The 25,482-nt window shown below is 40.0% G+C and overlaps 1 protein-coding gene across 3 annotated transcripts in view; it reads left to right on the top strand.

Annotated features, from left to right (window-relative positions):
- The window catches only part of pip5k1ca (phosphatidylinositol-4-phosphate 5-kinase, type I, gamma a), a 46,919-nt gene that overhangs the window by 10,042 nt on the left and 11,395 nt on the right, over window positions 1-25,482 (top strand). For all 3 annotated transcript variants that reach the window (XM_042415914.1, XM_042415915.1, XM_042415916.1), the window contains exons 2-15: window positions 9,662-9,693; window positions 10,501-10,587; window positions 10,844-10,974; window positions 11,122-11,239; window positions 14,126-14,278; window positions 17,544-17,843; window positions 18,478-18,686; window positions 20,038-20,121; window positions 20,367-20,415; window positions 22,874-22,958; window positions 23,633-23,794; window positions 24,092-24,230; window positions 24,613-24,645; window positions 24,921-25,040. In XM_042415914.1, coding sequence (XP_042271848.1) covers window positions 9,662-9,693; window positions 10,501-10,587; window positions 10,844-10,974; window positions 11,122-11,239; window positions 14,126-14,278; window positions 17,544-17,843; window positions 18,478-18,686; window positions 20,038-20,121; window positions 20,367-20,415; window positions 22,874-22,958; window positions 23,633-23,794; window positions 24,092-24,230; window positions 24,613-24,645; window positions 24,921-25,040 — 1,702 coding nt within the window. The remainder of the gene's footprint in view (window positions 1-9,661; window positions 9,694-10,500; window positions 10,588-10,843; window positions 10,975-11,121; window positions 11,240-14,125; window positions 14,279-17,543; window positions 17,844-18,477; window positions 18,687-20,037; window positions 20,122-20,366; window positions 20,416-22,873; window positions 22,959-23,632; window positions 23,795-24,091; window positions 24,231-24,612; window positions 24,646-24,920; window positions 25,041-25,482) is intronic.

Raw genomic sequence — 25,482 nt, 5'->3', positions numbered from 1 at the left:
AAATGTTTTAATAAACAGATTGACTTTTATGGTCAGTTGCTTTTGTCCTAATGCTGAAGCAGAGCGGAGACAGGCAGCAACCCAGAAAAACAGACAGACGGTCTTGTGACTTCCACCTGTCCTTGCAGGGGCGCCAACTGATCCTGATAATCCAGACAGTTAGTCTAGTGGCCTGGAGAGAATGGGATTGGGATTAGCGATAGTAAAGTAATAGTGACTGGGACTTGGCTGGCTTTGTATTTCGGCCTCTGTCTGCCTGTGTGACGCTCACAAAACCTCACAAGATTCAGATTTTGTCTGGGTGAACCCCAGTCAAGCCAACTGAAGTTATGGTAGCGAATGTGTCTGTGTTTCTAGCTCTCAAATGTTGGAAAAGGCCCGAGCTGAAAATGATAGGTGTTGGTCTGTTTTGAAATGATTTGTGCTATTTTACAGCTCAGCAGTAGCTGGTCTTAAGAAAATCATTGCTACTTACTCTGTTATTATCTGCTTAAATGGCAAACATACTCTTTTGCAACCAATACTTTTTTTTTCTCCTGAAAAAAGCCATTTTAACTTGTCTACAGGAGAAGGGAGGCATATTAACTGACTGTTCAATTGTCTGTTTTATGTGAATTGTCACAGTATTTATCTCAATCAGCTCTGTTACAAAATTAGCAAAAGTGAAGATAACAGCAGAAAAACCCTGGTTCAAATTTTTAATGATATGAAATTGAGAAAAGCAAGTCATTTTTGTTGTGTTGAAGCTGTAACAAATATAACTATACTATAGCTATAACAATTAATCAATTAAAAATAGCATTTTTGTTTCCTTTTGATTGACTACGCAATTAATCAATCTGTCCCTTGACTTGTATAAAGAAGACGTTCCATATTTCTTATAAAAACTCTCCAATAAATGTGCTAGGTATAGAACCAACAATTATTTTCAATATCAATTGATTAATCGATAAGTTGTTTGGTCCATAAAATGTCAGAAAAGCAACAGTCCACAACCCAAAGATATTCAGTTAACTATCAACGAAGACTAAAGAAACCAGAAAATATTTACATTTGAGAAGCTAGAACCAGAGAATTTGGACTTTTTTTCTTAAAAAAATGACTCAAAACGATTAATGGATTATCATAATAATTGGCGATTAACTTAATAGTTGGCAACTAATCGGCTAATTGTTGCAGCTCTAAAATGTGCTTACATTTGGACTCTTTGCCTGAACGCAGACTCTATTGTGCGTTGATGACCTGGCTCCAAGCTAAATGTCGCAAAGGGAGGTTTTTTTGAGCCAGCTAAAGGCAGGAAGCTTTTTATTAAGCCTGCCTGCTTGCTTGCCTGATGCTATTGATCATAATGGATGACTTGGCATGGTGAAAAGCTGTCCTCTCCAGCCGCTGCCCCCTCCACACACTCACTGTATTATACAAAGTGTATGATGTGCACTGACAGCAGAGGACGGAGCGGCTTTCCCCCTCTGTGCACACCGCTTTGTTTAGTAAATCAGAGGAATGCTGAGGGGAATGTAATTTAGGGAGAAGCCTGTTGTGGATGTGTGCCGACACCAACATGCCAGTTTAAGACGTGCTAAACGTATTTAGAGCTGAGTGCAACCGTACTTCCATTCAAGTAGTTGGCTGTGTGTGTTTCTCTGACCGTGTCTGTTGCTGTATTTCTGCCTCTGTGTGTGTGTTTACATGCAGAAGCAGTGAGGATAAGCTGAAAGGATATTATTCTGCCAGAGCGCCGTAATTGCAAGAAACATTTAAAGCCTCTTTGAAAAGCTTAGCATTATTGAGTTGATGACTCCTTAATTATGAGTGTTGCCACCCAAGTAGCTCTGTACTAATAATAGAGGAATGATCAATTGAGAGGAATTATTGATGCACACCCGGATGTCTTCCTCTACACATGAGTAGAAAGAATCAGTGAGTATGTTTACATGCTCACGATACTATTATGATTGGGTTTTTGGAGTATTGTGTTTATGTGTTTTTGCATGGTAACATTATGTCCTAGTTACAGAAAAATGGAGAAGCTCTTCTGCTGGTTGGGTTGGGCTGGATTACTATTATAAACCAGTATATTGACTCAAATCACATTAGAGTTGGTCAGAAAAACAAAAAACTGATTTTAAACAATATAATGATTATTGAAATGTTGTGAAAGTCTCACTTGTTGCTTCACCATGAAAGGTGATGAGATAAGACAGTTCTTGTCCAGCAGACAGTGTTGAAACGCAGCAGTGTGAAGGCCATAAAGCGAAGTGAGTTCACCTGTTAAGTGTTAGGCATTACAGAAACAACGGACACATGTGGAGACGTCAAGTGTCCAATGATACACCTGCACAGACACAGTTATCAGAAACCTGGAGATCAGTATGTGTGTGCCAAGTAAACATCATATCCTGAATATCATCAATGACAGGATGACAATCATAACACTGGTGTTCATCCAGATGTACTCAATTTGGCTTTTTTACTGCCTCCGCTTTTCCACTCTAGGCTGCGGCCAGAGATGGAGGATCATACTGGCTGACTGCTGCGGTCATGGAAAAATACACAACCTGCTGGCTACTGAGACTGAGGGCTCAAGGGTCAAATGGCCTGATGACACTGATTTAGGATCAGTTTGCCATCCTCAGTTTAAACAGCGCTCATTATTGTTGCATAACTCTCCTAAGCAAAGTGAACTAGGCTGAGGTTAACCATAAATTAACATGTTCTAAAAAAAGGAGTCCGTCTGAACTTCTGCAGCATCGTGGACAAGAGACTCTCTTCCTCCGTTTCATCCTCATGCTGTTGTCAGAGATAATATTACAATCCCGCAACATTGTTCGCTAAGCAAAACACTGACATAAGAGATGACTGTGTTTTACTCCACAAAACATCCCTGTCTGTTGAGTAGGCTGCCTTGTTGTTTTTTCTCTTGTTTAAATTTGACAGAGTTATAGATTTCTGCTTTCTGTAGGTCAGGTCAGGCGCACTTTGACACAATGAGCAAATGCTGCTTTGTTGTGGCATGAAAAATTAACACCCAATCGATAGCTGGAGCTCCATCACTTAGCCTCTGCCAAGATAATAAACAATAATCTCGGAGACTGCCTCTTACTTAGCTCATCCTCAGGGAGTCTTGGTATTGATCCCCATCTGGGTTAGACATCGCTGTCAGTAAAACACTTGAATTCGTCCTATTTCTTCAGTATTTGTTTTAGATTTATTTTAATGTTGAGATTCACAAAGGCATCATGTTTCAGCTAAGCTTTTCTCAGTGAGCGGGCTAGTGGTTGTATTCTTTTTTTTTCAAATGCTTAACTATGAGTTGCATCATGTATCGCTGTGTGGCTGTGCTAATGCCCCATTTAACAGCAGCGTGAGAGGACATGTGGAAGGCAGCATCTGTCTGTTGATTCCAGGCACACGTGTGTTATAGTCATAAAAAAAAACGCTGGTTGACCTCATTGGGGCACCATGGAAACAAGAGGGAGAAAGAGTGTGTTTGTGTGAGAGAGAGAAACTATGTAAACACAGAGGACAGAACGGATATTTTTTATATATTTACTGGATTCTGCTTAAGTTCAGCACATGGAAAGTAATACAGGTTATTATAGCAACTCGGTTCTCACATTATCATGACAGATTTTAATAAAGAGTTCAGTAAGTCACTCACATAAATGATTTAAAAAAGGGGCCAAAATCAAGAAAAGCTTGACTAGTCATATGTTTTTTATGTAGGCCTCCTTGGATCTGCACTGTCATGCACACCGTAAATAAGAATCAGTTTTAAAGCATGTTCGGCTTTTTATGGTTGTGTTTAGTGCTGTAGAGATGTCATTTCATACAATTTAGTGTGAATGAAGAGCCTGTACACTTGAGAAGAAAGTGTCTTCATGGAAACACAGAATTGACATGTTATCTGCCAATATTGACCCTTATTAAATAGATCAGGTATCAGCCAGGTGTGACCATACACATAAAATACAGTTTGTTAGTCACTGACCTATAACATATGTCATATGTACAATACTAGTCAAAAATTTGGACATTCATTCAAGTGAATTGGAAAGTGTGTCCAGACTGTTGATTGGTACTGTACATGTAGATAATCTAAAACAATGTTGGTGCACGAATGTTTGTACTTGTAGTTGGTAAGTGATGTGTGGTTATTGCCTTATAGACACTGAAGAAGGATACCAAACAATGATACATACAGTGATGAATCTAACTTGATTTTAAATTGAAAAAGAAAAGAAATCCATCCTGCATCCATCGTTTGGAGTCTCGGTAACACTAATGTTTAATATTTCTTATTGTATATTCACTGTGTCCAATAAGAAACAACGTGTTGTCAGTGTTGTTGTTTACTGGCTGTGTTTAGTTTAGCGTTTAGCTGTTGTGTTAACATTTTGGGTACCATTTTAATAATTAATGATGCTGTTTAGCTACTGTATAATATCTGGTGTAATTCCATGGTTTAGCAGCAGTATGCATGGATGGCAGCAAACAGGGATTAATATCAGACAGCCGTCTCATATGAACGGGTCAAATATGGGTTGAACATGTGATCATATTCCTGCATCAAAAAATTATATAAATAAGCTTATGTCTGGCCTCGCCTCCCATGGCTATCACCAGCCGGTAATGGACCGCTTTCTTAAGGATTTTAAGAGCCATTAAACTAACACATAGCAGTCTGGCTAGGCAACAGTCTCAGCTAGAAGCTATTTATTTGGATGGGTCTATTTGTTGTTCCATCCCCTGAAGAACTCCACAGCGTGATGGTGTTGTATTTTTCATCATGTCCTCATTCTGCAGCTACTTAACATTGCTAAGGATAGAATCAGATGGGTACCTGTTAAAGGTAAACAGAAGGATGTTCAGAGTGATAACATATTATCACATCAAACAGCTGTGCTGCAGGGTAGAGGCATATATCAGTTTTTACAGGAATGTCAACATGAGATATGTATAGTAGCCTAAAATTAAATGAAAGGAATGTGCTAAATGGTAGTTGGTAAAATAATGTCTTTATTGATAAATTTAGGTGTTTAATATACTTCTTTTTCTAGATGTTAGAGAATATTTTCCTTGTTAGGACAGTACTTAAGCATTGGGTTTAGTTATCACAGAGGAGATGATGTTTTTTCAGTAAGTTATGATGCCCCCCAGTTTCTATTCATTATCCAGAGTCTTCCTCTGTTCTTCCCCTGTTCACTGTAATATACTCTCATCATATTTATGTCTCTCCCGTTCTTGCAGTCACAATTGGTTGCTTGTAATCATAATATAATTACATCTCAGACTGTCACAAACATCAGTGAAATGGCTAAAATATCAAGGAAGTCTTGCTCGAACATTCACACATCTCTTCTCCTCACAGAGCCTTCTCCCTGTTCCCAAAATTGAATTTATTCATTTTAACGGCTTTCTTGTCTGGGTTTACATTGTGCTGCCGAGGACGGTGATAATAGATGAATACATGACATGAATACACTAAATCAGATTACATTTTTGGATTAAGGTTTCAGATATCTGAGAGATTTGGGATAGTTTACAGATGTTTCAGGAATTAAAAAGCCTCATCTGTACCTCACAGTCAGGCTGTGATTACTGCGGCGTCTGAACACTTTTAATAGATTTTACTAACTTAATAATTTAATTAATTTAATAGATTTTTATAGGTATCTCCATGGTTGTTAAATATCTTAGCACAGTAAATAACATCTTTAAAGGTCAAATGTATTGGAAATATTAGTGATAGCAACAGCATTATCATATGTTGAAGGCTAAATACTATTGTTAGTATTAGTATTAATACAATATATAGGAAGCAGAGTATATCATAGTTTTGGAGTTTTGTTTCAATTGGTCTGTTGCTGGTTAAGCTGTCTTGGTGATGGTTTGCGCTGAGACAAGCAGGGAGAGATGGAGCACATGCTTGGACACACAGCCAGACTCGTACATGCTCATTCACTACACACACACACACACACAGAAGGGAAAAGACGCTACTGCAGTAAGACACGTAACACACACTCACACATACGAAGAACCAGGCACGGGGAACCGACAGACGAGATGTGAAGAAACCATACTTAGCACGCTCACGCTTGGACACAGACACTAATAAATAGTACGCCGTGGTCTTTAATTATCTGCATTGCAAACATTCTTTACCACAAGGTATTTTTCTTTTTTTTTCATGAATTTTACTCCCTGAATGTTCCAGCTTGCAGGGAGCATTGCCGGGATTGCACTGGCACGCTTTAGCTTGCTCATCCCAGTGCGAATCTGTGTGACCCAGGGAGAGAGAGAGAGAGAGAGACAGAGTAGGAGGAGGGGTGGCAAGTAGGCTATTCTGTTGCTCAGTCACATGCGCATCCACGAGAGGCAGGCAGACACAGGGACCAGAGAGGCTGGATATCAGCTCAGCTGCAAACACGGGCTCAAACTGTGAAGATGCTATCCCACTCATCATGAGTGACACTGGGTTGTATAGGTTAGCTGTTAGTGTCTCAACTGGTGAGAGACAGACTGAAGCATGTTATACTGGTCAGAGGTTGGAGCCTTCAGAGACTGCAGCCGGAAATTCATGTTTCATCCTCAGTCAGCCTTATTTAGCCTGTTGTGACCAGTTCACAACATGTCTTAGGGGATCACTTGTAGACTATCTTTAATATCTTGCTAAAGGCACTTAGACAGAAATCAGTGGCTGTGAGGACAAAAGACATTTTTCATGCCAGATATGACATATTACAGCCAGAAAAGCACAGATTTAACATGAATATTTCATAAATACCAGTTCCAGGGTCATGGTGTGCGTGGTTTACTGGAACACGTGAGAACATGAAGCCATCATTAATGTTATTAGATTCACCTGTGCTTTTCCTGCTCTGACAAGTCAAAATGGCTGCTGTGAAAAGGTCTATAGCGGTGGCAAATAAAATGTCTTTTTCATGGAAGACATTTTGACTCGTCACAGCAGGAAAAGCACAGGTGTAAATGATAAAATGAATGATGACTAAATTCCATTTGGCAGCTTTCAGGGTCCTGGTATTGTGCTTGCTGGCTCACTGTCATACTGTCGTGGCTTACTGGGACGTATGAATAGAACGGAGCCGTCGCTAATGGTAGTAACACCTGTACTTTTCCTATTATGACATGTCAATATGTCTTAGAGAGCTGAGGGGGGCTTACGTAGTTACAGCGGGTGTAAATCATGTGTAGTGTGTCCTCATGTTTTGGCGAGCCGAAGACAATTTTCCTCCCTAGTAGACAATAAAGACATATTCTATTCTAATTTATTCCTAATGAAATAAATAATAGCCGTCATATGCATGGCTGTGCTTCACTTTGATGGTGACTGACTGTGTATGTGTCTCAAAAACATACACCAGAGTTCAGTTAGACTCATTATTACTATTCATCCATGCAGAAGCAGCAACACATTAAATTTGACAAACCGTAGCAAATCATTGAGTGCTAAAACATTTCTTACAGTTTCTGACAAAAAAACACTTTGCTTATACAGCCACACTTTCTGTCTCACATGTTTTGCATAACCAATCAAAACACAGGGCCCTTTTTTGCATGAAATAATACAGTAATTGACTATACAGTATATTTGTTATAGATATTAAACTATGTTATGTTCAGTTTTTTAAAAATAAAATAAAATAAAATTTTAAAATTATATTTTAATGTAGAAAGGTTTCAGTGGTGCCTCAGGACAGATTGGGGCATCTATCTACTAAAAGAAGGAATCTCTGTATGTCTGTATGTATGTCTGTATGTCCTGTGCGTTACAAGTTAAGTTATTTACTTGAAATTAGAAAAGAACATTTATTTACTATTAGAGTACTTATAATTTATATCATCTCTGTCTAATAAAATGTTAGTTTCTTTCCTGTTGTTGGTGTAAATACTCATTCACACCTCACATCAACTGTATTAATTTTTCTATACATTGAAGTAGCGGCGGCAGGCCAAACAGTCGGCCTGTTCTGAACAGGCACGTTTTGAACGGGGCTGCACTAGCTCAAGAAAAAGCTCAAGTACTCTCCTCTGCTCCCTTCCAGCAACTCCTGGATGACATAAATATGATTAATGCAACTCAAGAAACTCCACCCGTCTTACGTTGGTTGGCTCACTCTGTGGCGCCACTTGCACCGAGAACAATCATTATGTCAATTTACATGACATACAGTAAATCTTTCACTCAGCCCCATTTCAAATTAATTAATGATGGCTGAATTCCATTTAGTCCCGGTGTTGTGCATGTTCACTGCCATGAGGACAGTGAACAGAGCCATTGTTACTCTTATTAGTAACACAAGTGTTTTTCCTACTATGACAAGTCAACATGTCTGCTGTGAAAAAGGCGTCTTATGTACTTTTAAGTATCATGTATGTGCAGCAGTGAGCTACAAAAGGAAATGTAATACATAATATTAGATTTGCTTTTGTAATGTTCTAATCTAGCGCACCAAAATCTAACCTACTGCCACGTAATAACAAATAATAAATCTGCTATAGCAGCATGACAGATGTTATGATGTAGTGTTGTTCTGGTAGCAGCAATTGCCATAAAGCTAATGTCCCGTCCAATTAGGAATATCTTATCTTATCACTTTTTGTATGCTCATTTATTTATTCACAAAAGCAGATTTTCCATAAATTCCACCATCTGGGCGGCTGGGTACGATACAGGCTACAGTCGGGGAATTATTCAGCCTCCCTCTTGTGCTGTCTGAAGCCCTCTCTCATCTCCTCTGTTTGAGTCTTTCATCTCTTTCATTTGTTCATTTTGTGTTCTTTCTGTCCTGCCCTCCTTACCCTTCTCTGCATTATTATGCTGAGTGTTATATGTCTATAATTATGCATCTATTTCAGGCCTTCCTGGCAAAAACAGTCCTCTGATTGCCTTTCTCTACTGCCCACATCCTGTTATTAGATGAAAAATTATCACAGCATAGCAGATGTATCATTGTGGTGTTCCTGAAATTTGTTAGATTGGCACATTTAATGTGTTCAGTTAGAATATACTAGTTTCTTGGTGTAACACATTTCAGCCTGCATAATATTAGGCTTGTAAAACCAGAGTGCTAGTATGTACTTTACTCCCACTTCAACAAACCCACAGCAGAATAATTTAAACTTAGCAGAGCTGCTCTTTTCATATTAGCTCAAGTAGAAAATGAAGGGCTTGTGACCAACACAATAAGAAGGTGCCTGGGCTATTTTCACTCAAGATTTATGTATATTTACATTGATTGTTACACACTAAATTAGTTTTACCTAAAATGTAACTTTGATTGGATTTTACTTTCATCATGGATGGGCATTGCTAATCCACCATGTTCAACATCTATAAGGTATTTTAATCTTAAATCATGTAAAAATGCATTAAAACACACACACACACAGTACATTGGGATTTAAACAGGACTTGGTGCCCTTGTAGCTGATGTTACGCTCTCCTGCAGTTCCTCTAGCTGACAGGCCCCTACTTGTGTTTGACACTGTTATTACATAATGTTGGACTGCTGTGGCCACCCTTTGGGATTCATCCTTGTCACAGAGAGCACTAATGATGCTGAGTAATGGAGCCTCTCCATCTCAGAGCGACTAACACAGCCATCTCTGTCTTTCTTCTCTGTCTGTCTCTCAGATGCTGCTGCTAGGAAAGCCTTCATTACAGAGGTGAGCTACCATCTGTCCCTGTGCACTTCTCTCTTAAGTCCCTTTTTGATTCTGTTCATCAGTATCTACTCCCTCTTTAGTTTTAGCCAGATTTTTATGAAATGCTAATTGAACCCAGAGCTCGATCTGAGGATTTCGGGCAATTAATTTTGCAGTACATAATTTTACTATCTCGTGCCATGAAGGCTCAGACTGCTACAAGGTCAGCACAGGCTACCAAAAGTATTTAAACATCAATTTAGTATCTGTGTTTTTGCTAGACAACTCAGCTCAAAATATCTTAATCCTCCCTAATTTGGTAAATCCCATCCATCTGGCACTGCAGGGACTGTACTATATGTTAAAACAAATATTTAGAAGTATTGCACAATTAGTTTAATTTGACTTTTTAAATGTCAATTTAGACCAAAAAGCTCAATGAACATTACTTCCAACAGCACCAGAAACATTTACGTCAGATGTCCAGGTTTGAGATCTGAAGTATCCACCGCACCTTCCACCTTTTAATACGTTTTCTAAACCAGATTAAATTATAAACTGTGCAGTCAGACGTCATGCTATGCACAGTGTGAGTTTAATCAAGTTCCACTAATGAAAGATCCTTAAAACAGATGAACCAAAGTTTGTATTTTTCTTCAAAATGAACAACTGGTCTGCTCAGTGAAAACCACCAGACAAGATCAAAGCATGATATCGCTCTAATGTATTCATATTGTCCCAATCTTTCCATATTTGAATAATCACTATTAATGAACAGGTGCAAACCCTCCTGTCCCCATAAACACAAGTCTCTCTCTCTCTCATCAGATGCCCTCATCCTCAGGCCTGCCTGGTCAGGGAAAGAAGATTGGCCACAGAGGGGTGGATGCATCGGGAGAAACTACTTACAAGAAGGTACTGCGGACAGTACACGGCTGTGCTGTGATGTATTTTCTGGTTTTAAACATGTCAAGACCTATGAGTTGATTTTGCATATGGAGAAACGGAGACAGAAAACTGTGTGTTTTTGTTACTGAAGTCACACAGTCACTGTTTTTACTGCAAGTGGACACTAAAATTGTAACTGTAGGTGACATTGCTACACCATTACAAGCTAATGATATATTTAACTCACCACATCACCCTCTGTCTCCCCCCACCTCCTCTGCAGACCACATCCTCTGCCTTGAAAGGTGCCATCCAGCTGGGCATCGGTTACACAGTGGGCAACCTGAGCTCCAAGCCTGAGAGAGATGTGTTGATGCAGGACTTCTACGTGGTGGAGAGCATCTTTTTCCCCAGGTCTCTACCCTGAAACATATGTGCAGTACACTTCTGTTGCTGGAATTGAGTTTTACATTGACTACCTTTTTGATATTCACTGGAGAAGATATGAATGTGGGTATCATCTCATCGTCTTACATGTTCTGTTGTTGTTCTGTACTGTAGTGAAGGGAGCAACCTCACTCCAGCTCATCATTTCCCGGACTTCCGCTTTAAAACATACGCTCCCGTGGCCTTCCGCTACTTCAGAGAACTGTTTGGCATCAGGCCGGACGACTATCTGGTAAGATTCAGCATGTCACTTGATTATAACTGTACCAGTCTGTGTCTCCAAATTAAATGAAATAAAGTGACCAGATGATTGTTGTTTGGTCATCAGGATATTGTCATATTGGAACTATGACACTAAGTGAATGTAAACGATATATTCAGCTGGCAAATTTAAAAGGGTAAACAAATAGAAAGATTCAAAGACTGAAAATTGATTGATTGATTTATTTATTGAATGGGACAGCGTGCAGTTTGAAACATTAAAGATGCACTGCACCTGAGTTAGCTTGAAGCTAATTTGCATCTGTAGTCCCCAACAAAAAACATACAACAGCACAACAACAAACAGTAAAAAGCAAACAAAAACAACCAAAAAACAAAACAAACAAACAAACAAACAAAAAAAAATACAAAGCTACACACAGCACATCTCATACACCCACAATGTCAATTACAAACAACGTAAACTAAACTCAGCTGTGTGTCTCAGTGGTCACACAGCTGATTGGTCTTTAGTACATGTTTCAGTCTGGTCTTGAATGCATTGATAGATATGATAGATATGATAGATAATTAAAAAATAATGAATAAAGATTTGCTTGAGAAGTGTAGATAACAGCTGTGATAACAGGCACAAGAGAGGGCAGAGTGGAGGAGAAAGGATGGTTGTAGAGAGGGAAGGACGGTCTGCAGCTTGTCGCTCCCTATCAGCATGGCGGACCTTGAGGCTGCATGATTCATCGCTCTGCCCTGAGCAGTCTAGCAGCATATACTTACACTGCTTAGTCAGTATTTATATGTGTCCTATGTGCACTTACCTTTAATGCATCAGTAGCTTGACAAGTGTTTCTCTGCTCATGTTAACATTAGAAATACACAATCACAGAGGGCTCTAATTGAATCAAATTGGTCTACTTGATCAGAGGATTCAGGTTGTGACAAGTTTTTGAGGTAGCCACCAAATCTCTTCCAGATGCTGCTCTCTAGCTGATGTTAAACCCAGAACCCTTGTGGAGGAGGAGAATTTAAAAATCATTAATACATTAGTAGAAGCAGGTTCTGGGCTTCTGGGTTATTTCCATGCCTTTCCAAAATCAATTAGTCTACCTTTTACAAAGTTTCCATTGAGGTCTTAATGAGGTGTTTGGGCTAAGCTGAGCACTGTGTTCATTTATTCATTCATGTTGAACATGTCTGGCATGCACTCTGCTCTGGGTGTAACCAGGATTTTAAGTAGGATCCAGTAGAGGCAGGCAGGTGGAAACAAAAAAACATGGGCTGCGAGATTCACAGTCTGCCGCTGGTTTCACACTATTGATTGAAAGCTGGTGGCAGTAAAGCGACATGAAACGAGGTAATGCACCAACAAAAGCAAGGAAGAAGACTGCCAGCTAGTAAACATGGATACAAACAATGTATGATTTAAAACATAAAAAAATCAGCTATGCAAGTGTTTCATGAAGAAGGAAACGCGTTCAACATGTCTGTTAGACACAATACATTCTGATGGAGTTACAATAAATGTAAACAAAACTTTCATTTGTTTAGAAAAAAAACTCCACAGGGCACCTTTAAACACACCGCACTATTTAAGTAGTCTGTTAAGCAGTCCTTTTTGTCTCAATTATAAATAGTTACTGCAGGAATTTGGTGCTAACAGAATTGTCAGTGTCAATGAATTCATTCATTAAATTTCTCAAATCAACCTGAGCACCTTTAATGTTGCTTAGTCATGGCTACAAGTAGACTGTCCCTGCTGTTAAATGTCTGTAAAAGGCTGTTGCTACCGTTTACACGCTACCATTTCTACTCAGCCATCCCCTTTGAACATTTTCCCTCTAACCCTGTTCAGCTGTGTTTTGATGTGGAGAAAAAAAAAGGTTACGAAATTAAATGTCAGGATCTTCCGAGGGGGATGTTTGAAAAGTGAGCCATTAGCAGAAAGTAGGAGGGGGCAACTTCACCTATTTCAAAAATGGTGTCTGTCATTACTTGGTTTAAAGATGTGGAGAGAAAGAGAGAGAAGATGCTAATAAGCTGAGCTAACCATTTCATTATCAGGAGCTGCAATTCAAAAGCTGTTAGCTGACATTTATATGTGTGTGTGTGTGTGTGTCCACCTCACTACCTCTGTCGTACTACATCATGCACTGTACCTGTTCCTCTCTCTGTCTCTCACCCACCTTCTCTTACCTGCGTCATACCTTTAATAACTACTCATAATCCTGCCAATGTGTATTTATGTTCAATCCTGTATACATACCTGAGTGCACCTCTGTGTGTTAGATGTATTTTATGGTCTGTATCATAATGTACAGTGTGTGTGTGTGTCTCAACATGCTGATGTTTGTGTTTGATCTCCATGGTTGAAAAGAATCTCATCGTCAGCTCTTAATTCACATATTTTGATCCAGGCTGTAGGGAGAATGTCATACTTCAATGATTTATTGTCAACAGGGAGTTTCAGAGGAGTTGTATCATAAGATAAGAGTTACTATTTAATGTTGCAGTAGTTTGGCGTCCCATCTTCTCACCTCTCACTGGCTATATTGCAAAAATCTAAAATATTGACTTTATTTAGTATAAGAATTTACTTTGATTAAACAGTTCATGTGGATTCCTTGGAGAACTATTTGATTGGTACTCTGTTTATTTTCTACACTATAATCATGAATATGGCCTCAGCATTACATTACACTGTCATCACATTGCTATTGTGGTAAACCCTCGGTGTTATCTTCTATTCTTGCCTATTTTTTGAGCTTTTTTTTACACGAGATTCTGTTCAGAATGAACACATAGTTTTTCTGTATTTGTTCAATTGTTCCTTAAATAACAAAACAATGCAAGAGCCAGAGGTGTGTCATGTGTTTATAGGTCTCTCTGTGTTTACTTGCAGTACTCCCTATGTAATGAGCCCCTGATTGAGCTGTCCAATCCTGGAGCGAGCGGATCAGTCTTCTATCTTACGAAGGACGATGAGTTCATCATCAAGACTGTCATGCACAAGGAGGCTGAATTCTTACAGAAACTGCTGCCTGGATACTACATGGTAAGCAAAGACTCTGTGTGTGTGTGTGTGTGTGTGTGCGTGTGCGCGTGCAGTTAAGGTTTATGAGTGGGGAATGTAAACAAGATGTTCTCTGACAGCATTTCTAAAACGTGAATAATTTGAAAAATTTGTACTCAACAGAGTTCGTCTTTGCTTTTGATGAAAACCTTCAATGTCTGTGCAGACTAAATGGGAAATCAAAAAGCTGTCACAGCATTTCACTTATACCGTATTGGCCTTTAACACAGTTGATTTTTCTTTTTTTTTACTTGGCCTTTATACTTACTTTCAGGTTCAGTAATTTTTGCCCTTTTCACTGCATGGTTTGCATCACACATGCATACAAGCACAGCCACATGTGCCTGCACACAGATAGAATAATACATGGTGAATAAATACTGAACATCCAAACATGTGCTGTTTGTTCATATACAAAACAACTACAGGGTTATCAAGGCACATAGTGCAGTGGACACAAAGGTTCATGCTCTCACATATATACAAAGAGGAGGACATTATGACTGTGCAGAGGAAGCCGCTGCAACACATGCATCACTCACACTTTCATTTAAACGCCAACCCTTCCTGATGTTTTCTTCAGTGTTATATTAAAACCCTGGAAATCTCCAAGGGTGGCGTCCTTTTCATATAAAGCAGACGTAACAGCTCTATCATTTCTGGCTGAGACCTCGGGCCATGCGCTCTCGTAATGGCCATGTGTATTTCAGTAGCCGGATGTACTGTACTTAAGCCTAACAAAGCATGACTTGCACCAACAATGCCCTCATCTCTCCCTTTCCACAGTCTGCAGGCTCTTTCTGAATGAACTCAACCAGCAACAGCTCCATGTATGACCATGCTACTGCTCCAGCCTCTCAGGTTCACGGCCCATGACCGTGTGTTTATTCGTGTGGCCGACAGCCATGGCCAAAGACCTCTGCAGGAATTCACTTAATCATTTAGGGACGTTAAAGTCTCAGCACATTTACCGTGACATTTTCCATCATTTGCTTGTGCTCCGAAGCATTTTTGCAGGTATAATTGGTCTATTCCAGTGGTTTAATGAAAGTAGGGAGATTCAGGCTCATGTGGGACGGCTATAGCCCGAGGCCAGAGGCAGGTGGATTAAGGAAAGGAGACAGGCTCGCTGACAGAATGGCGCAGAAAGACAAGACCAACACAGACTGAAAAGCACAGATTTATACACTCACAAAAACCAAGAAATGTGATGAAATAATAAAGTAAACACAAAAACCCTGCTTGTAACTACAGCATAATGTAGTTTTCATTTCACAAGCTCGTCTATATTTGTGGCAAACACGTAGGCAGTCATTGGTGGAGCTCCACATGTCTTCTACAGCTGACTGGCTGCTGTTAGAGGGCTGGCTGAGGAGTGTGGCTCTGGGCAGCATACAGATCACAGTGATGTAACCGACTCCAAGGCTGCCACTTCTCCCTTCTGTGTATTTTCTCTTCTATTATACGCCTAGTCTTTCAATCCACCCCCACGTTTTAATGTCTCATCACTCCCGCCGCTGCTGTGACACTCTCACTCTCAGCGTAATTTGTTTTCCGTTATCTATCACTAAGGCCTCTTGTTTTAATCCAGCCTTTCTTTCATACTTGTACGCGTTCTGTCTCTCTCTCTCTCTCTCCTCTCTCTCTCACGTGTCTTTGTTGTTGGCTCATCACCGCTCTGCCCTCTTAACATTGACAGAAGGGTCGTGTGTGGCTGAGGGCAGAGGATGCTCTTTCTCTCTCTCTTCCTCTCTCTCTCTCTCTCTCTCTCTCTCTCTCTCTCTCTCTCTGCGATCTCACTCTATCATTATGCTGCTGTGCCTCTCTACCAGTTTCTCTCATCTGAAGGTCATTCAGCAAGTGTCTCACAATTGCTCAGGCTTTTAGCCACACTTCCACATTCATCCTTCATCTCTCTTCAGTCTGTCTGTCTGTCTTTCTTCTGTTCTCTCTCTCTCTCTCTCTCTCTCTCTCTCCTCTTGTTATTGTTTCTACTCCTGATTGCAGTGTGTTTTCACTATATATGGACCAGAGTTTTGTTTCTCTCTCTGTCTTCCAGCTCTCATTTCTCTAATGGGACTGAGCTGGCCCAGGTCCCAAGGTCAAAGCAGGTTTTTAACTGAGCACCCAGCCTGACTAACCTCATTTGTTTGGATTGACTACTGAAATATTCAGCACAGATTGGTGATGGAGGGAAAAGCATTTTGTCAAATAAAGACAGAATCATGTCTTGTCACTACTGTTTGTACTTAATACCATGACATGCCACTGTTTCCGAGGTCTGTCTGAGTCTGAGAATAGCAATAATTTTAATTAATTATTGATTATAATGCCAGTTATTCATTTGATTTACCAATTAATTATTTTGTCTAAAAAATGGCAGAAAATAATAAAAAAGTGCCCGTCACACTTTCCAAGGTCCAAAATGAAATCCTCACATGTTTTGTTTTTTCCAGCTAACAATTCAAAACCCCAAAGATATTCAGTTGAAAATGATATAAAATAGAGAAAAGTAGCACATTTCAGTTTTGAGAAGATGGAACAAAATGTTTTTTTACTTGAAAAATGACTCAAGCAATTAACCAGTTAGCAAAATCCAAGAAAAAGTCTTGGTAGATCATCAGAGTTGCAGTTTTCACATTAATTTTAATCATTTTTTAGGAACTTTGAAATGGGTGATAAAGTTTGGCTCTCATACTAAGGCTGCATTCTCTTTCCTGCAGTCCTTGTTTAATTCTGGTCTCATGCTCTGTGGCTGTATTATATTGTCTTTTATGTAATGCATCCTGGTGTGATCAGATGTGTAACTGTGTGTGTAAGTGTGGATACTGAAAATCCTGTATTGTTTATCAATCAACTGTTTGCAGAACATGTACCGCCTGTCCTATTTCTCACATATTTTTCATTTCTGTAAGGTCCCACGAAATTTAAAAAAAAACAACAACACATTTTTTGCTCATGTTCCTGGGTGTGTTGTTCTGCTGTCTGTCTTTGTACACCAGAAAAGAGCATTTTCACATTTTTTTATATCAAAATCCCAACTTTTTCTCTTCCCTTCAAGTGTGAAAACCAATTTCTGTTATACATCTTGCTCTTGGGCATGTAGAAAAATTCTACCTTGTAAAATATGACTGTAGATTTTTCTACATTTGACCTACATCCTGTCAAACCACAGCACCAGAAACCAATCTCAAAACCAATTTATCAGACCTTTAAAGATCTTTTACTTTCTCCTTCTCTTCTCCAGAACTTGAATCAGAACCCTCGCACTTTGCTGCCCAAGTTCTTCGGCCTCTACTGTGTCCAGTCAGGCGGGAAGAACATCCGTGTGGTGGTGATGAACAACGTCCTGCCCCGAGTAGTCCGCATGCACCTCAAATACGACCTGAAGGGCTCCACCTACAAGAGGCGAGCATCCAAGAAGGAGAGAGAGAAGGCCAGGCCCACGTTCAAAGATCTCGACTTCATGCAGGACCTGCAGGACGGTCTGATGCTGGATCAGGACACTTACAACGCGCTGGTCAAGACCCTGCAGAGAGACTGCCTGGTGAGACAGAATGAGAGGGAGGGAGGAGATGGCGAGCGTAGTTTACAGATGAAGACAGATAAAGCAATGCCACGATTCACCGTCCCAAGAAAAAGAGATAAATTAATAGACATAGCGTTGAAAGTTGAGGTAGAAAATTAGGATGGAAAATGGAAAAAAGTTGGAAAAACCAGAATACTTGTGGTGGCCTGATCAATAAAAGAGGATCGTGGATGGAGGGAGGTTGATGGGGGGAAGGTAGTGAGAGGAGAAAGCTATTTATGAGAGTGTTGGCATTCTCAGGATCCCTCACTATAAATTTGACCTTTGTTACAAGCAAACGATTTAACAAGCTGTCTGGTCTGGTAGCAGGCCTGCCCTTGTCTTGTAAATCACTACCTCACGTTTATATTTATAGAGCATGTTCTCGGGAGTGTACGCGCACACACACTCGCTCTTATACATTGTTCATGAGTTATTGTGCATCCCTGTGTATAGCTGAGTGTCTTGTGTATGGCGTTAACATCCCCAGTGTTAGAGCTCTGACTTCCTCTGGTGCTGACGCTGTTATGCACTCTGGATAAAAGCTTCCACCCAGATTTACAGTCTGTCATCACTGTACATTTACATCTGTCTGTGTGTGTCCCGTGTTCAGGTGCTGGAAAGCTTTAAGATCATGGACTACAGCCTGCTGCTCGGGGTTCACAACATGGACCAGGCAGAGAGGGAGAGGCAGATGGAGGGCTCCCAGGGCGGCAGTGATGAGAAAAGGCCCGTAGCCCAGCAGAAGGCCCTTTACTCCACAGCCATGGAGTCCATCCAGGGAGGAGCCGCCTGCGGAGGGTCCATTGACACTGACGACACGTGAGTTTAGCCGAGACGAGAGACTGTGGGCAAGAGAAGTGGGTGAGAAGTGTTGTCGCATGAAAGCAAGCCTGTAAAACGAACTGACGCAAGTTCGCTCCACGTTCCAGTAACCCTGACGGCAAACTTGAGATTTGCCTGTCAAACAGTCAGTAGTGTTGTGCCAGAGGATCTCCGGCTGCGTGGGTTGGTTCAGTGTGGGTTAAAAGGTTGACAGTACAATTTGAGGACAAAAACTGCTAAGCTATAAAATTAAGACTGTGGCAGAATTTTGACAGGGGCAGGAATAAAGGAAGTTGCTTTAGTTTAAACGAGATTGACCATTTAAAAAAAAAAAAAAAGATCCAAGTTCTGTGTATGCACTTAACGTGAAAGAAATAGGAATGCCTTACTGTCACAAACAGATTCTCACAACATTTCTGGTAAAAATATCTCAGTTGGGAGGAACAGATCAAATTATATCAGATTTTCTGTCACAAATTTAGAAAAATGCAGTAGAGCCGGCTATCAGCACCTTCACAGTGCAGCGAAACACAGTGATTATGGCCACATGGATTATTCGCTCGAAGGTGAGCACTTACAGTGACAGAAGGATTGGATCAAGAATTGATCTCTGCACGACCCTGTCTGTGATATTTGCTTAACAGGACTTTGAACTGTCAGAGGTGGTGAAGACAGATGAATCACTCCAGAGCAGCCATGTAACCAGGATATTCATGTCCAACAAATGCAGTAGATTAGCTGGCAGAAGGGATGAGAAAAATGGTGATGTATTAAATCTGTTGATACAAAATAATGGTGAAAAATTAGCAAATATTGAACCCTTCCTGCTGCTGCTCCATAATAAAAACTTTAATCAATTCTCTACACTGGGCAGGTTTTACTATGAGTCACCTGCAGGAAGTATTGATTGTGTATCAATAGCAAATTGCCTGCTGCAGTAATGTTAGATCATTACAACATACATTGAGAGAAGAGTTAATGATCAGTTATTGTAACAAATGTATATTTTTTGACATTTCAGTTGATATATAATACTTACTGTATGAATAACATTTTGCATCTATGGTCTGAGCGAAATGTCTCACACTTTGCTGAAATAACAAGATGTGGGTCTCACTGGTTTAAAGAATTAAGCAAAAATTAAAATAATCAGTAGTCTTTAATATCACACCAAGGTGTAAAATTAAAAAGTGAACAATGGAATTTGGTTTAGATGAAAATTTTGACTCATGAAAGAAGGATTCACAGAGTCTCTTATTAAATCAGATAAAACTCTCTTGTTCTCTCCTGGTCTTCCTCCTGCATGGCGGACTTTTACATTTTCTTTTTATTGGCCTTTTCCTTTCAGGATGGGCGGTATCCCAGCTGTCAACGGAAAAGGGGAGAGACTTCTTCTCTACATCGGAATCATCGACATCTTGCAATCCTACAGGTGATCGTCGTGTCGTACCACTTAGTCGCCACAGGTCATGAACTATATATCTCACAGTGTGACACAGGCTGGAGATGAAGTCTAATAGCTGTGTGTACATACAGTAACAGACACTGGAAGGAGTTAATCACTTCAGACAGCACAGTTAAGGTCCACCAGCCTGCAGGCTTTCGCTTATATGACCTGAGTGTATAAGACGTGTTTAACATCACTGTGTTAAACGTTGCCTCTCTTTGTTTCTGCAGGCTAATCAAGAAACTGGAGCACACGTGGAAAGCTCTGGTTCACGACGGGGTGAGTTTTTAATAGCTCTTGATATAGAGACACAGCCAATCAGATACAGGAACATACAGTATGCACACAAATGAGTTTATACACGGCGTACTGTATATTTCAGCAAAAGCATATTCACTCTTTTCTAAACAGGCAATAGAATAATATAAAATATTTTGCCTTAAATATGTGGATATTGTCATTTTATGTTATATTATTATACTATCCAGACATGTGATGTTGTTTTGTTCAGATATACAGTCTGGTCGTCTCACAAAGGAACAACAGTTACATTTAGCTTGTGTCAGATCTGATGAACTGTAGCCTCAAGCTTTCTTCGTTGTTGGATCTTTGAGGACTTTTATTAGCTTCAGATTTCATTGGCTTGAACTGAAGAACATCATGTCTGTCTATGTGGATTTTCATCTCTGTCAGCTCATCTCTTCAACTCATCTGTCCAACTTCCTCTTTTTCAACCTGTGTGGTTAAAACTGAATATCCTCCTGGCCCTTCTTTCATACAGATGTTGATGAATTCACAGTGAGCCGGTCTCACATTAGACTCATTAATGTCCGCGGGTGTGTTTGTGAATTAACACTTATTAGAGGGCAGCTGGAGGCAAAGAGCTACAGATTACTCAGATGTGAATTATACACCTATCACAAGTCACAGTTGTCTTTAATTTAGCCAACATTTTAATATCGCTTTATACGTGCAGTATAAGTTCATCCTCATTGCTTTTTATATGAAGATTAACCATCACTTAGCTCATAACAATTCAGCTTTGTGAACATTTTTGATGTTGGTGTGTATAACAGAGAGAGACGTTCTCCCTTCTGTGATTGTTTTAAAAACAGAATTAAAAAAAGAATTGAAAGCTATTTACAGTATATGAATGATTGAATATCCCTTTGAAAGATATGTGGACATCAAAAGGCTTCATTTTACTATCAACAAATCATGACCACATTAATTTTGAGACATAAGTATACTCCCATAAACAAACAAGACCAGAGCCATGAAGATTGGCAGCTCCTACCAGCCTACACACAATATTTTTTTCATTGTGTGCTGCCAGGACTGATTTCACTGGATCTGCTACAACAATTTGCTTAAGGACACAAAGTAGGTTTGATTTACAGCACAAAACAGGAAGACAGTTTTTAGGACCACTGTCTTTCTAGCATAAATTTGGTTAAAACCTCAAAAGCCTCTCAAAATGCCCTGTGGCAGGACAAGTGAAAGGATGATGGAACATGAACATGTTCCAACAGGTTTAACCCTCTCACTACAGCAAGAAGAGAAATCCTTTTGATTTATGAAGGAAGATCCTCTTTGAGAGCAACACATGGTTTCTGGGGGAAAACAAACACAAGACTTTTGTCTCAACTTTGATGATTTTCTCAATGAATCGATCAATCATTTAGTCTTTGAAATGCTGAAAAAAACAGTCAAAAAGTGCCATTCACAATTTCTCACTGTCCATAGTGATGTCTTCAATTTGCTTGTTTTGTCTGACAAAAGCCACAAACCTTAAGATATTCAATTCACTGTCATATATGACAAAGCAAACCAACAAATCATCACATCTGAGAAGCTGTAATGAAAGAATATTTGGCATTTTTGCTTGAAAAATTACTCTGATCAGACCGATTAATTTTCTTTCCATCAACTAATCTACTGTACTAATCATCAACTTCCCTTTAAATAAGAAATCACTTTATCGTTTACAAATGTGACTTGCAGACAAGCAGATATACAGTATGTTTGCCTGACAATATCAATACTAACAGAGGGATGTTGTTAGTGTTCTCGCCTCCAGATCCCTCAGCTCTAAAGCACCTCACATCCCTTCATCCACTCGGGAGTTTACATTGTTCATCATCGTCTCCTCGTCAGATAGAATCAGTCTCCTCTTGTCTTGACTCACTCCACTCTCCCACTCTGAAACACTCTCATGTGCAAGATACTGTATGTTTGGTAGAGCAACCACATATCTGCCTCCTGTGTGTCACTGCTGCTGCTGATATGGGTCTTCCACACTCCCTCTGCATTACATACAGTTGGCTCAGATAGGTGAATGCATCCAGAGATGTTACTCATACTGAAGTCCAGTGATGCTGATGCAGAAATCTAATAATAATCGCATAGACAAGAGCTGCTCAGTCTCCTCTATTCCTCCTTCCATCTCACAGCCTGAACCAAACACCAAGTGTCATCTGTCAGTCTGCTGGCAGCGTGATCTCAGTCTGCTGGAACATAAATAATGAAGAGACGTGTCTGTAGCCTTGTCTGACTGTGTTTCTGTCTGTCATGTGTCTTTTTGTGTGTGTGTGTGTTGTTCTGTCTAGTGGTTTGACCCAGAGAGAAGAATTATTGAAATGGGACACTAATAGACAGTTTAATCCACTATAAGCACTGGTTTGATCATTTTATTTATGCACTGTTTGTCTTATTAATCTCTCTGTCTCTCCCTCAGGACACCGTGTCCGTCCACCGGCCCGGCTTCTACGCTGATAGGTTCTTCAAGTTCATGAGCAGCACAGTTTTCAAGAAGAGTTCCTGTGAGTTCACTTTTTACGTTGAGACACTGCCTTACATAGTCAAACAGAGCCGTGTGGGCCGCAGACACAAATGTCAGATGCCGGGCTTTTGTCTCTTTTACTGATGAGCCATGACGGGAAAGTCAGATACAGTAGTTAACTGCCTTATTAGGTGCTGAGAGAGAAACATCCATTTGATCCTCGCTCAGCTTTCTTTTGCATCACTTTCCAAGAGTTTTTACACGAGGAAAGAATTCCCAGTAATGGGACTCTTAAGTGGGAGGAAAAATGTGAGAGTTTAGAAAAAGAGGTTCATTTTTACTTCAACTCATAATCCTCATTAAACATCCAAGCAGGGTTGAATCGAGGGCAACTAGACTCGGTCTCAGATACTAAACATCACTAAATATAAAAACTGTTGAGAAATTCGTTGGTATTAATTAAGAGGTCAAACACACCCCCTGATACACTGCACAGATAGATATCATCAGTCTGGTGTTATCATTTTTTAAAAATTTATTCAGTTGACTGAATCCTTTAAAAGCTTTTTTGATTTCCTTCATGATTCTCTAGAGAAGACGTCTTTGAAATAGAAGTTTAATTCAAGGTTTTTTATTTCGGCAGCAGCAACAGACTGTATCACACATCCATGTTCTCCCACGTTATTTAATGTGTTATTGTACATTATCCCTCAGCTCTGAAGTCATCTCCATCGAAGAAGGGTCGCGTGTCGTTGACGGTGCCTAAGTGTGCCGGTCCTGGTGCAGCCTGGTCAGCCAGTCAGCTGCTCTCCGAGAGGGACGAGAATATCTACGACCTGAGAGGAGCTCGCAGCTTCCCAACGCTGGAGGATGAGGGTAAATAACACCTTCATACAGTGTTGTAGTACAGTGACAAAACCCAAGATAACCAGGGACAGATGATAGGAACTTACCAAAGTTTACTCTAGAGTTCACTATTCCAACCCTTAGTCAACAACAGGCTTGTAGCTGTTGCCATGGGAAACCAAAAAACTACACAAGCAGAACTTAAGAAGAGGTGAAAAGAGAGCTAAGAACTAATAAAGAAACCGTGATATTCATGTCCGTTTAATAAACCACAGACGTGAGATAAATGATCATCTTTGTGACTCTTTCTCTCTGTACTTCCACTAGGGCGAGCAGATCTTCCATGTACTCCTCCATCATTTGAAGAGGCCACCACCGCGTCAATCGCCACCACTCTCTCTTCCACCACTTCTCTGTCCATCCCCGAGAGATCTCCCTCTGACACGGCTGAGCACCCCCGCTACAGGTGCTAATACACACACACACACACACACACAAACAAACAACACTGATAACAGTCATTTCATTCCAGTGACGCCGTTAGAAGTTAATAGATTCACTCGAGTTGATGTTATTCATATTAATTTATTGTTTAGTATAAATAGTGACACACTGACAAAGAATCTCATTGGGCTGAAATAAAACACTCTTTACTTTGTCAGAGTTTACTTAATTTTTATGTGAAATCAAGATCTGTTTTGTGTTAACAGGTATTGTCTGCAGTATAATATCTCATGCTTTTGTTGGATTAATCTTTGTAAAAACCTTCGTCACAACTTACCCAGAGAAAATTCATATTATTTTCCTCACTAAACAGAGAGTACTGACACTGTTTCCTCTATCTGCAGGAGGCACACCCAGTCCCTCAGCCATGACGGGAGGTGAGTTGGTAGCATGAATGCTTCCTTCACTTCATAATCCTTTTTTAAGCAGGGTTAACTCAGCTGTTTTTACAACATCTTGAGGCTTGCTAGCGTCTTGTTTTCACAGCCTTAGACATGTCTGGGTGTGGTAGGTGGGTAGAGGAGAAATGTGAGGTCAGTGTGTATATGAGTAGGCTCATTCTTCCTGTTGCTAAGATGTGGCCGCGAGTGTTTTTCACTCGTGTTTCATTTCCTCTGAGCATGTTATTTTACGCCCGTTTGTTTGTGTTCAGGACCCAGGAGGAGCTGCGTGTGCGTGAGGAGGATCAGCAGACCATCACGGTGGAGGTGGAGTTGAAGAGACACGACAGTGAGCCCACCATCTCTGTTCCACAGCCGTCTCCTGGAACCAGGTACAGCAACAACACAAACTCCATGTGGAACCAAGTTAATTACTTTCCCAATATTGTAATAACTCACATATTCCACAGTCCATCGAAACATGTTATGCAGTCTTATAAACTAAACAATTATGACATAAGAGAGATAAATGCACTTATTGTATATCTGATACACTTTCACTTGGTAACAGAAAGTATCAGTGTGTCTTGAAGTGTCAAGGTAATGTCACTTTATCAACATTAACAGTTTAATGATTATTAAGGCAACATTCACTGAAACAAAACAATAAAACCCACATTTTTTTTTCTATCATACTAAACATCTGCAAGTGAAGTCCCAGGACGCGGTGATAGAAGTCATCATGATTTTACGAGGATACAGAGACATTTTATGATTCACAACTTTAAATCCTGAATTCATTTAAAGGTCGTTTAATGAAACATCCCAAACATA

This window comes from Thunnus maccoyii, chromosome 7 (genome assembly GCF_910596095.1).
Source record: "Thunnus maccoyii chromosome 7, fThuMac1.1, whole genome shotgun sequence".
NCBI classification, from domain to species: Eukaryota; Metazoa; Chordata; class Actinopteri; order Scombriformes; family Scombridae; genus Thunnus; species Thunnus maccoyii.
The sequence above is the reverse complement of the archived record's forward strand: the minus strand, read 5'-3'. Positions and strand labels throughout refer to the sequence as shown.